The 14,740-nt window shown below is 36.9% G+C and overlaps 3 protein-coding genes and 1 long non-coding RNA gene across 4 annotated transcripts; 1 reads left to right on the forward strand and 3 right to left on the reverse strand.

The window, feature by feature from the left end:
* Positions 1-98: 98 nt before the first annotated feature.
* On the reverse strand, positions 99-2,049 carry LOC6565847 (coiled-coil domain-containing protein 25). The gene has a single exon (XM_032738603.1). The coding sequence runs from the start codon at positions 1,897-1,899 to the stop codon at positions 1,270-1,272; it is 630 nt and encodes a 209-aa protein (XP_032594494.1). The 5' UTR covers positions 1,900-2,049; the 3' UTR covers positions 99-1,269.
* Positions 2,050-2,937: 888 nt separating this feature from the next.
* On the reverse strand, positions 2,938-4,065 carry LOC122322838. Its single transcript, XR_006246882.1, has 3 exons — positions 3,909-4,065; positions 3,628-3,848; positions 2,938-3,086 (listed from the first exon to the last, which is right to left on the reverse strand). It is a non-coding gene; the product is annotated as an uncharacterized LOC122322838 (long non-coding RNA).
* A 238-nt stretch (positions 4,066-4,303) lies between these two features.
* Positions 4,304-7,755, forward strand: LOC6565848 (facilitated trehalose transporter Tret1). The gene is made up of 3 exons (XM_001992455.2): positions 4,304-5,913; positions 6,220-6,723; positions 6,787-7,755. Exons 1-3 carry the CDS (start codon positions 5,547-5,549, stop codon positions 7,614-7,616), a joined length of 1,701 nt encoding a protein of 566 aa, XP_001992491.1. The 5' UTR covers positions 4,304-5,546; the 3' UTR covers positions 7,617-7,755.
* Positions 7,756-14,218: 6,463 nt separating this feature from the next.
* LOC122322830 (nuclear transcription factor Y subunit gamma-like) lies at positions 14,219-14,711 on the reverse strand. The gene is made up of 2 exons (XM_043216047.1): positions 14,321-14,711; positions 14,219-14,268 (listed from the first exon to the last, which is right to left on the reverse strand). The coding sequence occupies exons 1-2, from the start codon at positions 14,709-14,711 to the stop codon at positions 14,219-14,221; spliced, it is 441 nt and encodes a 146-aa protein (XP_043071982.1).
* Between the last annotated feature and the right edge of the window lie 29 nt (positions 14,712-14,740).

A 14,740-nucleotide genomic window follows, 5' to 3' on the forward strand; every position in this document is an offset into this window, starting at 1 on the left:
AGATTTAAAGATGCATACATATATCACATATATATATATATATATACAAAATATACTGTGTACTTAAGCAATAATGAAAACAAGCATGATAATAGAGAAACATTCCATGTCAATTGTTTATTGGCATCTGCAGCTTTACAAAAAATCGATCAGACTATTTATAGTCTATATACCTACTATATCTTTATATATATATATATGGCATATCTGTATATTTATAGCATATAATTATGAAGCTCATAGCTTTCAATATTTGATATTATATTGAGCGTTTGCACCCCTTTGAATTTCTATACACAAGCATATATATGTATGTAGCTATAGGAATGCACGATTTTAAAACTAATTTACTAAGCACTTTTTACTGTACTAAATAATTATATATTATAAATGGTGCACATGTACGTACATATGTGGAAAATCAAAAAGTACTTTTAGAACAATATATGTATGCATATGTACATATCTAGAGACATTATAATAATAATACCAATATTATATTTATATATTATCTGTAAGTCTAAAATGCGTTTTAATCAAAATAAATACGAGTATGTACCTTATCCAAGAAAAAACCACACCAATTAGAAAATAGACAATCAATATTTAATTTGAACCGTGGATAATCCTTAGCCTGCTGATTCTAATTAAACAATAAAATATACGAAAGACCCTTAAGCTCATAATTTATCGAACTTATCGAATTTACGCTCGATCTACAGGTGAAATCTTAAAATTTTTTGGGTTCATGGGGGACTCCATAATTTTTGAATGCAGATTTTCTTTGTTTTTTGTACACGAAGTGTTTGTTTATTCGGAAATGGATTTATGTCCTTGTGTAGTTCATTAACAACTCGACAATTTCTATATGCTGAGGTTATTACTGTTATTATTGTACATATATATGAGAATATATGATAACTGGCCAACCATCAATATTATGTTGTGTTTAATTTATTATATTTGCGCACAAATTTTGAAATTGTGCAAAGCGTTGCCAGACATCTTACGTCTACAAATATTCACAGAATTGCTCCTCACTTGAGAAAGCATCACTCCACGGCTGTTAAAATGTTAGCTTTTCTGTGTTCCTTTAGCAGCCAATTTACAATTGCTGAACAACGTGTTGTACAGGTTTTAATATAAAAATAATAATGTTTTATATAGGTGTATGTGTATGTTTGATAAGTAAACAAATTTTGAAATGCAGCAACCGTCTGTCAATAGATAGGGTGAGGGAGGGTGTAAGTAGGCAAATCTCTACCGCTACTACATAAAGTCATCAGATTCATTGCCAGCATCGTAGTTGGTGCGCATGTTTTCCGTCTTTTGCAGTGAGGAATAGCTGCGCAGCTCGGCCTCCAGTTCACGCAGCTTGGCCGCCTCCTTTTCCTGTTCCCGCTTCTCGCGTTGCAATCGCTTCTGATCCTGTCGATCAGCGGCATCGCGTGCCTCACGCTGACCCCGAAAATCGGGATGCTCCTCCTCGGTTTTGGTACGATTCAGGCGATTGATAATCTCATTAACACGCTTCTCCAAACGAATTTTGCGCACAGCCTTCTCGTCGTGATAGGCCACCTGGCCCGGCTCCATTTCCGGCGTTTTCTTAAGATTCTCCCACATCGTGTAGACTACTTCCAGATTGTTTACCTTGTTGCCCTGGATGCTGTTGGCCTTGCATAGTTGTGCAGCATCCACCAGTACATCAGTGGGTATATCATCGATGGTCTGTCCTTTCCGTAGGCGCAGATAGACATGCGCCGAGGATAAGTTGTGCACATGGAACCACACATCTTCCGGCCAGCCCCAGCGAATCAGCTCTTCGTTCTCGTGCTTGTCACGACCCATGTAAAGCATCGCCGTCGGCTGCACCACATTGCTTTTGAAGTAGAAAACCATATTCAGTTTATTTATTTATTTTAAATATTTATTTTGTTTTTAATTTATTGTATTTTTTCTTTTGTATTATGGAAGTTAATATTGTTGCTTAGTTTGACAAATAAAGCTTGTATTATTTTGATTGTTGTCTCGCAATTATTCTCAAATTAACATACGATATTTTAACATAACAAAGTCATGTCAATAGCATGCAGCCAACTTCATGCGACTCAAATGTTAAAGCTGTGTTAGGCATGCGGCGTCTTTTCGAACTATCGATGACCAAAGAAAGATTTACTCACGGTTAATAACAGCTTACTCACAAAATTTGTAAATAACTTTAGAACCCGAATAGTTCCATACTTTCTAGATTTGGGGTTTTATAGAAAGGCAAATTTAACGACAAAATTGAAGCCAACTTCACGATACTTAAATGTAATGTTTACTTGCGTTATAAGCCAGTTAGCTTTATGACATGCATTTGACTTACCTAACGGCTTTTTAAATTTCATTCAAGTGACTAAACACCATAATGCAATTGAATATGACTGTTATGCACATCTGCTGTTATCATTTGAACATTATAATTTTCTTTGTTTGTATTTTGCAGCGCAATCAATGCAGACAAACAGATAACTGCATACCAAATATATAGCTGGATGCCAAACCAGTTTTTTTGTAGACACCAGACACCTTTACATATTCAAAAATATTTGAACAGCTGTGTACGAACGATTCTTATGTAAATATTTGCATGTGTGTTTTGCAATTAATTAAGTATGTATGCAAAAACGAATAACATTTTTTTGTATTAACTCGGTGCCTTGCCAATTGCAATATACTTGACTTTTAATTGCTCGTTTACAGAAACGTTGTGCTGCAATTTATTTTCATTACTAATTGATGCAATAGTAAATATCAAATAGAAATATAGACACTCAATCAAACACAAATGACAACACTACAATTGCAATCACAAAAATAAATCATATATGAGGCAAAGTAAGTTTCTGTTGCTGTGGATGTTTTTTTTTTTTTTGTTAACAAAATGTGAAACGAATCAATTAATTGAGGTATGTGTGTGCTCGTCAAGAATAAATTAAGTCCGGTGATGTTTGCTGTTATCTGTAACTTTGGCCCAGACACTCACAGTGTTCATTTATCGTACTTTGTTGTTGTGCAATTGCCGTTTTCCGTCTCCGTCTCATCTAAATAAATTGAAAATTTATTTTATTTAGAGTTACTTGTATTTTCATAAATTTTTATTTGAGTTGTTGAGCTTGCTAATTACCTAAAGTCTGCGCGCACGATAAACATAGTAAATTAATATAAACAAACGATATGTTTGCTTAGGGCGCTATGGGTGTTCTAGCTGATAAGCGGGCAGTCAGGAGGACGCCCTATTTGATCAAGATTCCGCATATCGCATCTCTGACCGCACGGCTTAATTTATGCCACTCTTCCGATTTGAATAAAGAGAGCGACAGAGACAGAGATAAAGATAAGAGCGAGATAAGCAGCAGTGTGAGAACTGTTCGCCTGCTGGCTATGAGCCAGCTGCAGTTATAAATACACTAGCCACATTGACGCCAAAATACTCTAACAAATATTGTGCCTTTGGCATCTATCTTTTATATCAAATAGTTTTATTTGAAGCAGTTTGGGATTCAATTGATACAATTGTATATATATTATTTGTTTGTTTATTTAAAGAATAGTTTTATTTGGACAAATATATATTTAACATACCATATTTTGGATGGCAAGCTCATCGAAAGAGCATAAAACATCAACATTGTGCAGCCACAAACTTCCATCCTTACCCCATTTGCCGGCAAGTTCGTTGCCAATGTCGTTCGTTTGTGGAAACAAGGAGTGGGACCGGAAGGTACCGCTCGAGAAGAGTTGGCAATGGGAGAGTAGAGGGGTCTGGGAATGCACTTGATTGCGTACTAATCCAACCAACACACCTGTCAGAAAATTGTTGCAATCACCGATTAAACAAAAATATAAACAAGCGAAATACCAACCCAGCTGCTACCAGTAGTATATCTGTAAATATGCGTGTATGTATTTGGTATGCGGATTGTATACGTAATAACAACGATTATCATACTCCGCATTAATCGCAAAATCGATTTGCTAAATAAATGGCATTAATTACACATGAATGTGTGTGCTATTGGCTCGAATAAGAGATGCTCTGCTTGGCGTGTGAGAAACGTTTAAAATCCGAGCGTTGTGATTTAGAAAACAAGCAAAATCGACGTTAGAAGGTGTGCCATAAAAAATGTGACAACAAAAACGAGCATATACAAATTGTCATCAGTGTGTGCAGGGTATGCCAGAGGGCATCACCAGTTGCTTTTGTTCCCAAGAGGAGCAGCTTGTTGCTGCAGCATTTTGCCGACAACGGTTTCAGTTGCTGGGGAGACGTTGCCGCAAGCGGTTATTTGGCGCGGCCTAAGGCAAGCCAAACACGTTATCCAAATAAGTTATAAGAACAGCAATAACGGTAATTAGCAGATGAAGAACAGATGCTTCAGTTAACAAACGGCAATCAGATAAATTCGCCAGACTGTGTCTGTGTGTGCGTGTGTCTGCCTGTGGGCGTGTGTGCTTTTGTGTGTTTAGGAATGTGGTCTGAAGAAAGGTTCGCATTGAACGGCCGTCAAATCGATAGCCAAATCAATAACACGGCGCGCGCAAATGAACACTGCTAGAGATGAGCGCGTGTCGCGGAAGGAAATCTTAAAGAAAGCACGAGCGAATTTCGGAGACACGTGAAATTCTATAATAATTGTGCGTAACATAAATATTTTTCTTTTGTATACTCTAAAATATTGTGCAAACGTGTGTGTGACATGCACAAGCATATGGTGTTGATGTGTTTATGATGAATGAATATCGAAGAAGCGTTCGAATTGCGTAAAGACTGGGTATCTCCTGGTCGAGTCAGCTCAACTGGAGTATTCTTTATTGTTTTAATTGTGAAGTGGTGCCACGCCCTATTTATGTACAGATCTGCTACGTATGTACATTTTAGCACACATACACACACAATTACATAATGTATACATAAAAAAACATATCCATATTGCACAATGTCACTGCTGCTGCTGGTCATCGTGTCACGTTGGAAAAGCACGCAACTCGCATCGCACGCGCCCATCTCAATTAACGAGTCTTTGAAAACGACATAAAAGATAACGGTAAAACACAGCCAAGAACAGACGCCTAATCGAAACTGTAGACGAACTTGGTGCACGACACCAGAGACTGTAGACCCCAGAGGGCAGTGCCAAAAGACGCAACGTCATCAAAAAAGAGAATATAGAAAAACAGATTTCTCGAAATTGAATTTATTTTTTAAAACGAATTCTTTTTTTTTGCATTTTTGTGTTCTGCATTTGTTGCCCTTGTGAAATTGATACCAATTCGCGGAAGTTTCCACTTGTCATTATCAATTAGACAAGTGTCTTACAACAACAACAACAACAACAACAAAGTCAACACTACAAAGTCAACGAGCAGCACGCAACATAGCCACAGTCGGGTCGCAGTCGACGCTGCCGCAACGTTGCCAATATTATTAATTGTCCAGCATTAACCCAATTGATAAAGGACACACACAGACACTCCAAGACACACAGTCGCTCAGAGACAACATGGCACTGGAGCAGAAGGAGCTCGTGCCGTTGCCCGACATGGCCATCATCTGCAAGGATCTGGGCAAGACCAATCTTCAGACCACCGACAGCAACAGTGCCAAGCACAACATAAGCAGCAACAGCAACAGCAACAATAACAATGATAATAATAAGATCCATAGCAAATCGCATAAGCGCAAAGAGAGCAGTCTGCCGCTGGGTGAACGTCATTTGGCCGTTCTTCGGCAGGAGCTGATGGTATTCCTGGGAAACAGCGGTGTCCTTGGCGCAGGCATGGTCATCAGCATGCCCAGCGTTACCCTCAATCAGCTGCGCGACGATACGCAACCTTTCTGGCTGGACAAGGATGAGGCTAGCTGGTTCGGTAAGTTGTCCATAGGTCCATCTCTGGACTAGCTAGAAATGCTATCCCTTAACATATTAAACGTTTTCTAAATTGATTGATTGGATTGAATCAGATAGTGATGCGGCTCATCCCAAATCTTTATTGGTTGATGTGTTAGCAGAAAATATATATACTGTATATTGTTTGGATTGTGCCTGCGAGGAGATTACAAATGAATAATCTTCTTCTACATATTAGTTAGTGGTCTTAGGCTAGCTAACTAAGAAGGAAATATTCATACAGTTTAATGAATGTTTACTTCCAATTGAACAATATTTCCATCAGCGTCCATCAATAACATGGCCTGTCCGTTGGGCGGGCTCATGGTTGGCTTCTTCCTGGATCGCATTGGGCGCAAGTACACAATTCTGCTGACGAATCTGATTGGCCTGCTTGGCTGGCTGCTGCTGGCGACGAGTTTTCTGTACTGCAATCGAGATTACGTATACGCACAGATGCTATTGGGTCGCGCATTTGGCGGGATCATGATTGGCATGTTTGTCTCACCGGTGGGCGTCTACTCCGCCGAGATCAGCTTGCCCAGCATTCGGGGACGACTGATATTGGGCACCTCGATTGGCTTGGCCTCCGGCATACTGCTAATGTATATACTGGGCTACTTTATACGCCAAAACGTAGTGCTCATCGCGAGCATCAGCTGTGTCTATCAGCTGGCCGCCACACTGCTTGTGATGCCCATGCCGGAGTCGCCCAGCTGGCTCCTGCAGAAGGGTCGCATCGAGTTGGCGCGCCGATCGTTGCGCTACTTTCGCGGACTGCGGAGCAAGGGTTAGTTAGAGAGCAAGGACCTTCGATTGGAGTGCCCGTGTTAATCCCTCTTTAATTCCATAGATGACGACTGCGTGCCGGAGTTCGAGGCGGAGCTGATACAAATGAAAATGACGGCGGACAACAGCCGCGATACGGCGGCCAGTGAATCCATTTTCCAGGCCATTCGCCGCCCGGAGGTCTACAAGCCGCTGCTCATGATGATTGGTTTCTTTGGGTTTCAGCAGGCCTGTGGCGTCGTTGTTATCATTGTGTATGCGGTGCAGATTGCCCAAACGGCTGGCGTTACCATCGATCCCGTGCTGGTTGCCGTCATGCTGGGTGTCGCCCGCATTATCACCACCCTCCTCATGACCAGCATCTTTGAGAGATGGGGCCGCCGGCCGGCGGGCCTCTTGTCCGCAACGGGAATGGCTGTTTGCATGGTGCTACTAGCCGCCGGCGGCTGGTGGCCAGCAACAGTGGGCACCTGGTCGTGGCTGCCAGTGGTGTGCATTGTAGCGCACATTGTGTTCTCGACGATGGGCATGTTGACGCTACCGTTTATCATGATATCGGAGGTGTTTCCGCAGAGTGTGCGTGGCAGTGCATCGGGAATTTCCGTGTTCTTTGGCATGATATTGGCATTCATCTGCTTGAAGATCTACCCGAACTTGGATGCGCTGCTGGGCACTGCCAATCTGTTCGCCTTCTATGCCATGGTCTCATTTCTGGCCGCCGCCTTCATCTACAGCTTTGTGCCGGAGACGCGCGGACGCACGCTTATCGAAATCGAGGAGCACTGGCGCATGGGTAGGCGGGGCAGGCGAGCGCAACGGGCGCAACGGGCGTCCGCTGTTGCGGTTAACAATCTGAAGGATGTGGAGTTGCACGAGGTCTTCCTGAAGAAATGAATACGACGCTGCTCGTGCGAATGCAATCTGTGATGTGTGAAGTACTTAGCCTTAGTCAAAAGGAATGCGGCCTTTTCATGGGCAAACAACAACAAGAAAAGAAGTTAACTAATAAATATACTATATAAATAAATACAAACATGCATTTTCTACTTAAAAAGTCTGAGGTCTAAATTGATTGTGGAATTACCAAAGAAGATACGAAATATGATTCACATCCAAGGCTCTGCTGCATTTACTTAGCTGCTCTTTTCCCTACAAATATTGGAGATTAGCAGGCAGCAACACGCTATATAAATACCATAATATATAATATTAGCTCTAGCAAACCCATTTCTCATTATTGGACACTTAAGCCAGTTCAAGGTCATGCTTTTTTCTGGGGTGTTTCTGTGTCATGGAACTCTCAATAACAATAAAACAAACAAAAAAACAGTCATGAATACTGTAATTTGAAGGGCTTTCGTGTTCAAGAGTGTCATTTATAACGCTTGAGCAGCGTGACGTAAGGCTTTTAAATGTTATTAGTCAGGGTCAGTAATTGACCTTGTTCTTCCCACAGGAACCAAGAGAATAAATATACAATATACAAATATACTTTAAGTCTAAAATTCAATTGACCAAAACAAATCTAAGCGATATCTCCATTGGCTGGACGTTACGTTAAGCTCTCCTGCTCTAAGTTTGCGAGCTAAGTATCGATTATCGAAGACATCTGAAGTGATTGAGTCAGCTTCAATCCACTTTAAATTCCAATAGCGAACAAGCGAAATATCTGATAAGATTAATGAGTAGCCCTCAAACTGCACCAAGCTGATAGACCAAGTGAGTGAGAGAGATTGCACTAAACGGACCCGACCTTCACTGATAGCTGAATGATGGGGAAAACGTAGGTTTTTCGAAAGACACAATTCCCTTTTTGGAAATGTACTTTCTGATATAATAAGGTGAGTTAACCTTGGCGATTGTGTAGTAGTAAAAAGATCTAGATACCTCGCACAAGACCTCATCATGGCATTATATCACATTTTCTATATTTTGTAGCTGTGGAAAGCTTGGTCACTCAAGCTTACAGCGCCCTCCAAGGCTTGTTGAAGTTAATGACCTTTTAAAGGTGGTTCCTATTAGAAAAACTTAAAGCTATCTTAATAAATAAACAAATGGAAACACTCACAAGGAAGCCAGCCGCAGCTGAGGAAAGAAAACAAGTGCAGAAAGAAATGCAACAAGCAATAACACCTTTAATAACAATAGAAAAAAACACAGTACAAATTGCAATTGATTGAGAAACGTGCGGCATTTATCAGTTAGTTAATCAATTGGTTATAACAGCGTCAATTGAGCGCTTTGTTTACCACTCGAGAATGTATGCAAGCACACACCTACATATATACATACATACTTACATACATATATATCTATGTATGTATGCACTTGACAATGCATTTATATGGCAATTATATCAGTTTGAAGATAGCTCGTCGCTTGTTAGCAAACCAAACTACTTAAACCAGCACTCACCTGCAATTTTTGCCAAATTGGAATAATGATTTAATGACCTAAGTTGAGTAAGGGGGAAGTTCTCAGCAGCAATATACATACATAATATATAGGTAAGTGTATGTAGTAAAAAAATCCGTACAAAATACGCGCCCAACTCAGGGTTAATGCAGGCCACCATAGCAATGAGCATTTGTCTGGAACAATAACATAGCAAAAGCTGCCAGCTCTTGTTTGGTTTCGAATTTTAAATATTTTCGTTTATTTGTTTGTTTTTTGGGTTTAATGTGACTTCTTAGTACAACAATTAGCTGCTGCTATTATTATATATATATGTATATATATATTGATGTATATATATTTGTATAAACGAATTAAAATTCAAGTTGTTCATTTCTCTTTCATATAATGTATATAGGTAATGTAAACTACTAACATTACAATTATGTGTGTGTAGTGTAGTTTATCGTATTTCCAAAAAAAAAAATTGTGAGCGCTTTTATTTATTTTGTATTTTTTCGCTTAACATTGTTTTGTATACGTACGGTATATAGTTACATATATAATTTGTTTGTTTGTTTGTTTGCTTTTTATCGGTTGCCATTCATTGAATACGTTTCCCATATGTTTCCATATTACTTGTTTTCATTTCTTTAAATTTGTATGAATTATATGTGTTATTTGCTTATTTCATTATTTATGCATTAGTATATTGCTTATGTAGTTCCGCGATTTTCGTTTTCGTAGGCATTTATGTATTTGTTTCTGATGTTATAATTATTTGTTTAATTTGGTGTTACTTGTATTTAAAAATCTTTCAAAGGGCAGTTCACGTTCCACAGACAAACATCGACAGCTGTTTGACGGGGTTCATTTTATTTTACTTATATTTTAATGTATATATTTGTATCTATGTATATATTTCTCATGCACTACGTAGTTCAAGTACAATTTCTAAGCCAAAAAAAAAATGTATCATCCTTTAATAGTATATATGTTGTTGCATTATATGTATTCTGTATGTTATAAATATGTATGTACTTATGTATATGCGTACGTAAATAAGTAATGTGTATCTATGTATATATAAAAAAAATTTCGGTGTTTTTTTTTTTTTGCAGCGGCCAACAGGAGCTATAATTATAGGATGGAAGTCACGCCATATGACTAGAAAAGGAAGAAGACACTTAAAAATAAATTTACATACATTATAGAAATCACGAAAAAAAAAATTAATCTATGGAAATAGCGCCCTGCTTTGAAATTGTTGTCTTTTAATACTAATCTCAAGTAATTAATTATTGTTGTTGTTTTTTTAAATTTATTTTTCTATATATATGATTACATGAGTCGTTTGTCTTTTACTAATTTCAATTGCTAGCTGACAAAAAAAATTGTTTTCCTGATTCATGCATTGATTATACAAAAAAAAAACATTTTTTCTAATCCGTATTGAGGTTCATTCTTATTGTTGTTTTTCTTTTTAATATATAAAAAATGTTTTTGGTTTTTACGTTTTTTTTTTACTTATGCTAAACACAAAAAATTGTATGCGCCTTTCGGTTTGTGATGCATTATAAAAACATTCTTGACCACTCAACATTTTGTTGACATATGTAAAAAAAAATGTATGTGTATATATATTTAAGTATATATATATGTATATATATATATTTATTTTGAACAACATTTTGAATGTATATAAGTATTTCTAATGAGGTTTCCTTTAACTTTATGTTAAAATATATAATCTTTATAATTGCGCTTCTCTTCTTTAAAAAAAAAAACACATTTAACAAAATTAGCTTGGCTGCTTATGCCTAACAACAAAAAAATGCTCTTCCATTTTAGTATAAAATATAAATAAAAAAAAAAAAACCATCAGCACTACGAAAAAAAACGAGTTTTACACTTGCTCAAAAAAACATATTTGGTTAAAAAAATGTTTTTATGTTACTTTCTTATAAAAGATTTTGTTGAATTTTTTTTTCGTTTACTTTTTTTTAATAGTGACGCTTAACTTGTTATTTGTGAACAATTGATAAGACGCATTAATGCTATCGATTATCGTTTGTCGATTATTGGACATGGAAAAAAATTTGCATTACGCTTTGACTAGAACTAGTTTCGAGACGAGACGCTAAGTGCTATTAAATATCGGTATTCTTTACAAGCTAAGGGCTACGATTGGTTGAGTATTGATTTTGTAACTATTCGACGGCATATACACACCACATATGCATACACAGCCACACACATACACATATGTATGTGTGGCAATATGTAATGGCATACGCATGTATGCCATGTGCTTTATGTATTTTATTTATTGTGAATGGCGTCTGGTCTTGAGAAGCGTAATCTTGCTAATCTGTAATCTTGGCCAATTTGCTGCTTCGTTTCTCGATTTCTTTACTTATGCATCATTGAGTACAGAATCACTTTACTTCTCAAAACGCATCTGGCGGCTACTTGTAACAATAATCGCCTCACCATCAGCACTGCATTTTTGTCTGTATATTGTTATTAGAAAAAAAAATTACTTTTGTATATAGGCATATATTGCCGGTATTTTGTTTTTTTTCATATCGTGTTGTTACCTATTTCATTTTTGTTTTTTTTTTAGAATGTTTAGTACTCAGCACAACCAAGCTGTATGCAAAAATTATTAATTGTTCTATATTCAACAATAATTTTGCATAAATTTGCCATTAATGTATTCTTAAAATTTAAATGTTTTTTTTTTTTGATGTGTGAACTTGCTTTTTATAATTTGTAATTCGTTGTTGCAAATTCGACTCTGATTTTTGTTTTAAATAATTAAGAATTAATTTTTAAACTGAAACCTAGAAAATTAAAGTAAAACAAAATAAATAAAGTTTGTTGGAAAATTTTTTATTATACGTTTAGATTTTTTTTGTTGCTTTAGATCAGATTAAATGATAAAGTCAAATTTAAACTTTTGATATATGTATTTCAGGAATTCTGGACAAGATAAAATGATTCACATTTGTTTTTTGTTGATTATGAATATTCGTTAAAACTAAAACCAAAAATAATGAAGAAGATCATCTCATATGAAGTTGAACATACACATAATTTGATTACAATTGTTTTGAAATTACTTTAATTCAGTTAAAGTTTCATTTACATATTTGAAGCACCTACGTTTTCCGCTTCGGTATGCCCACATTCTTTTCTGTGTGTGGGCGTGGCAAATTAGCCAAAATATTTTTAAAATCAAACGAAATTCCGACTTAAAAATTACAAAGGAAATAAAATTTAAAATTTTTCACCTGCCACGCCCCCTAACATACATAGGCGCCTCATCGATTTTCGTGCTTTTTCTTAACATTTTTCTTTCCTTTCAATATTTTTGTGTTTTATTTTTCTTTTGACAGGCTTTTATCACGTGCTTTTCGTTTCGTTTCTTTAAGGTTTTCAATTTGTAAGTATTTGTGTGTGTCTGTAAGTGTGTGGGTGTGTATGTTTGCGTGTGTGTGTGTGTGTAACATGCTCAAGTTGTTTAAACGCATACAAAAAAAATTTGTTTCAAAAAAAAAAAGTATCTTTATAGTTATGAAAAAAATTCTTTTTACAAACTATGAAAAAAAAGCAGGTTCCTTTCCCTTTTATTTTTCGTATTCTCTTTCGTAATTTTGTCTCGACAACCGGTTACGGGGAGGTGAAAGGTCAATACCCCCCCACAATTAGCTGCACATTTTGTAGCTGCTGCTGTGACAGCAGACGGACACCCTTCTCAAGATTCCTCCATTTCTCGTACTCGTTCATCATATATATTTATAAGTATAGTTGGTAAGAACAGCCTGAACTTGAGCATGTTAACATTTATATTATTTTGTATGAATGTAGATATATAATAATAAAAAAAAAATTCATTTATAAATTATGAAAAAAAATAAACAGATCTTTCAGCTATATAAATATACATATATACTTCGGTACTCGTATAAGTCAGTTTAGAGACACAGAAACAGAAAAAAAAACAGAGCTTATGCCTTCACGCCTAATTGTATGATATTAATATTAATAATTATATATATATATATATATATATGTTCGAAAAAAAAAATTATCGTTTTGCCTAAAGTTAAGCACAAAAAAACCTTTGCTTTCCTATTTAGTTAAAATATAGTATTTAATATATATTCAAATATATAAGTATGTTTTACTTCATATAGCCAATGCATACATATGGATTATATGTATATGTGTATGTGTGTGTATCTAATTTCTATTCATAGTTGTTTGTTTTTCTATAAGTTTTGGCCTACAACATAAAAAGGAAAAAAAAAAAACTTCTCAAAAAAAAGCACAAAAAAATAAAATTAATAATACCCTCTACAACATAAGGGTTAAATGAGGAACATTTAAGGATAAACACAAAAAAAAGAATAGAAATGTATCCGAAAAAAAAATGCTAATTAGTTAATTAAAATTAAAATGATTGGTATTTGTTGAGAACATATCGATGATCCACATTATTTATATAAATTATTGTAATTCAGTATCAGTTAAGTTTTTCGCTTCTCTTTTCTTCTCTTCTCATCTTCTCACTTCTTTTTTTTCTTTTTTTTTTTTTAGTAGATGTGTGTGTGTGTGTGTGGGTGTGTGTGTCTGTGTGTGTGTGTGTGTCTGTGTGTGTATGTCAGCTTAATTGTCAGTTGGGGGTTATGAACGCCACAAGAAGCCGCCATTTGCATTTGCATTTGTTGCCGCTTCTGTTGTGGATGTTGCTGCTGTCGCAGCTGCAACCGATGTGGTTGCTGTTGCAAAACTGCTGTTGCTCAGCCGCTTATGTGCATGCTGCTGCTGCTGCTGCTGCTGCTGCTGTTGCTGTTGCTCAATGTTGTAGCCAAAGTCGTGCAATTGCTGCTGAGGTGATAAGGTGTGGCTGTGTGGGGATAAGCTAAAGCTATTCATATGGCTTTGACCATTGCTATTGTTTGTGTTGTGTTGCATGTTGTTCATGCTGTTGCTGCTGCTGCTGCTGTTGCCGTGTGTGTGTAAGGTCAGGCCATTGCTGTTGCCATTGCGCTGTTGCATGTTGTTCTGACTGCTGTTTGTTTGTGTGTCTAAGCTTAGGCTCCTGAGGTGATTGATATTGTGAGTGTGTTGCAGGTTGATGTTACTGCTGTGTGGTGATAAATTTAAGCTATTGCTGTTATAGTGTGGCAGTTGACCGTTGCTGCCGTGTGGCGATGTATTTAAGCTATTGCTGTTGTGATGCTGCAGCTGACTGTTGCTGCTGTGCTGTGGCTGTCGAACTGAATTGAGCATGTGAGCAACATTATGTTGATTCTGTTGTTGCTGACGCTGCACATTGCTGCCGTGATTGTTGTGGCCACTGTGACCACTGTGACCACTGTGACCACTGTGACTATTGTTAGGGTTGCTGTTGTTGCAATTGTTATGTTGATAATGATTGCTACTGTGAGCAGCAGCACTGCTCAGACGTGGCGGCTGACCATTGCTATTGTTATGGCCATGTGACGTTGATTGTTCCTGTAGCTGTTGTTGTTGCTGATGTTGTTGTTGTTGTTGCTGATGGTAATGTGGATGATATTGTAACATGTTGTTGGGATTGGGGTTGCTGTTGTTAC

Source organism: Drosophila grimshawi, unplaced genomic scaffold (genome assembly GCF_018153295.1).
Source record: "Drosophila grimshawi isolate 15287-2541.00 unplaced genomic scaffold, ASM1815329v1 contig_848, whole genome shotgun sequence".
Taxonomy (NCBI): Eukaryota; Metazoa; Arthropoda; class Insecta; order Diptera; family Drosophilidae; genus Drosophila; species Drosophila grimshawi.

What these genes read in the sequence shown, in the direction of transcription:
- LOC122322830 (XM_043216047.1), bottom strand. Translation starts at nt 14,711, where the DNA reads ATGTTACAATATCATCCACATTACCATCAGCAACAACAACAACAACAT. An exon ending in ATCGCCACACGGCAGCAACG is followed by an intron (nt 14,269 to 14,320) that starts GTCAACTGCCAC and finishes ACCACACAGCAG; the next exon opens with TAACATCAACCTGCAACACA.
- LOC6565848 (XM_001992455.2), top strand. Translation starts at nt 5,547, where the DNA reads ATGGCACTGGAGCAGAAGGAGCTCGTGCCGTTGCCCGACATGGCCATC. An exon ending in GGATGAGGCTAGCTGGTTCG is followed by an intron (nt 5,914 to 6,219) that starts GTAAGTTGTCCA and finishes TATTTCCATCAG; the next exon opens with CGTCCATCAATAACATGGCC. An exon ending in TCGCGGACTGCGGAGCAAGG is followed by an intron (nt 6,724 to 6,786) that starts GTTAGTTAGAGA and finishes TTAATTCCATAG; the next exon opens with ATGACGACTGCGTGCCGGAG.
- LOC6565847 (XM_032738603.1), bottom strand. Translation starts at nt 1,899, where the DNA reads ATGGTTTTCTACTTCAAAAGCAATGTGGTGCAGCCGACGGCGATGCTT.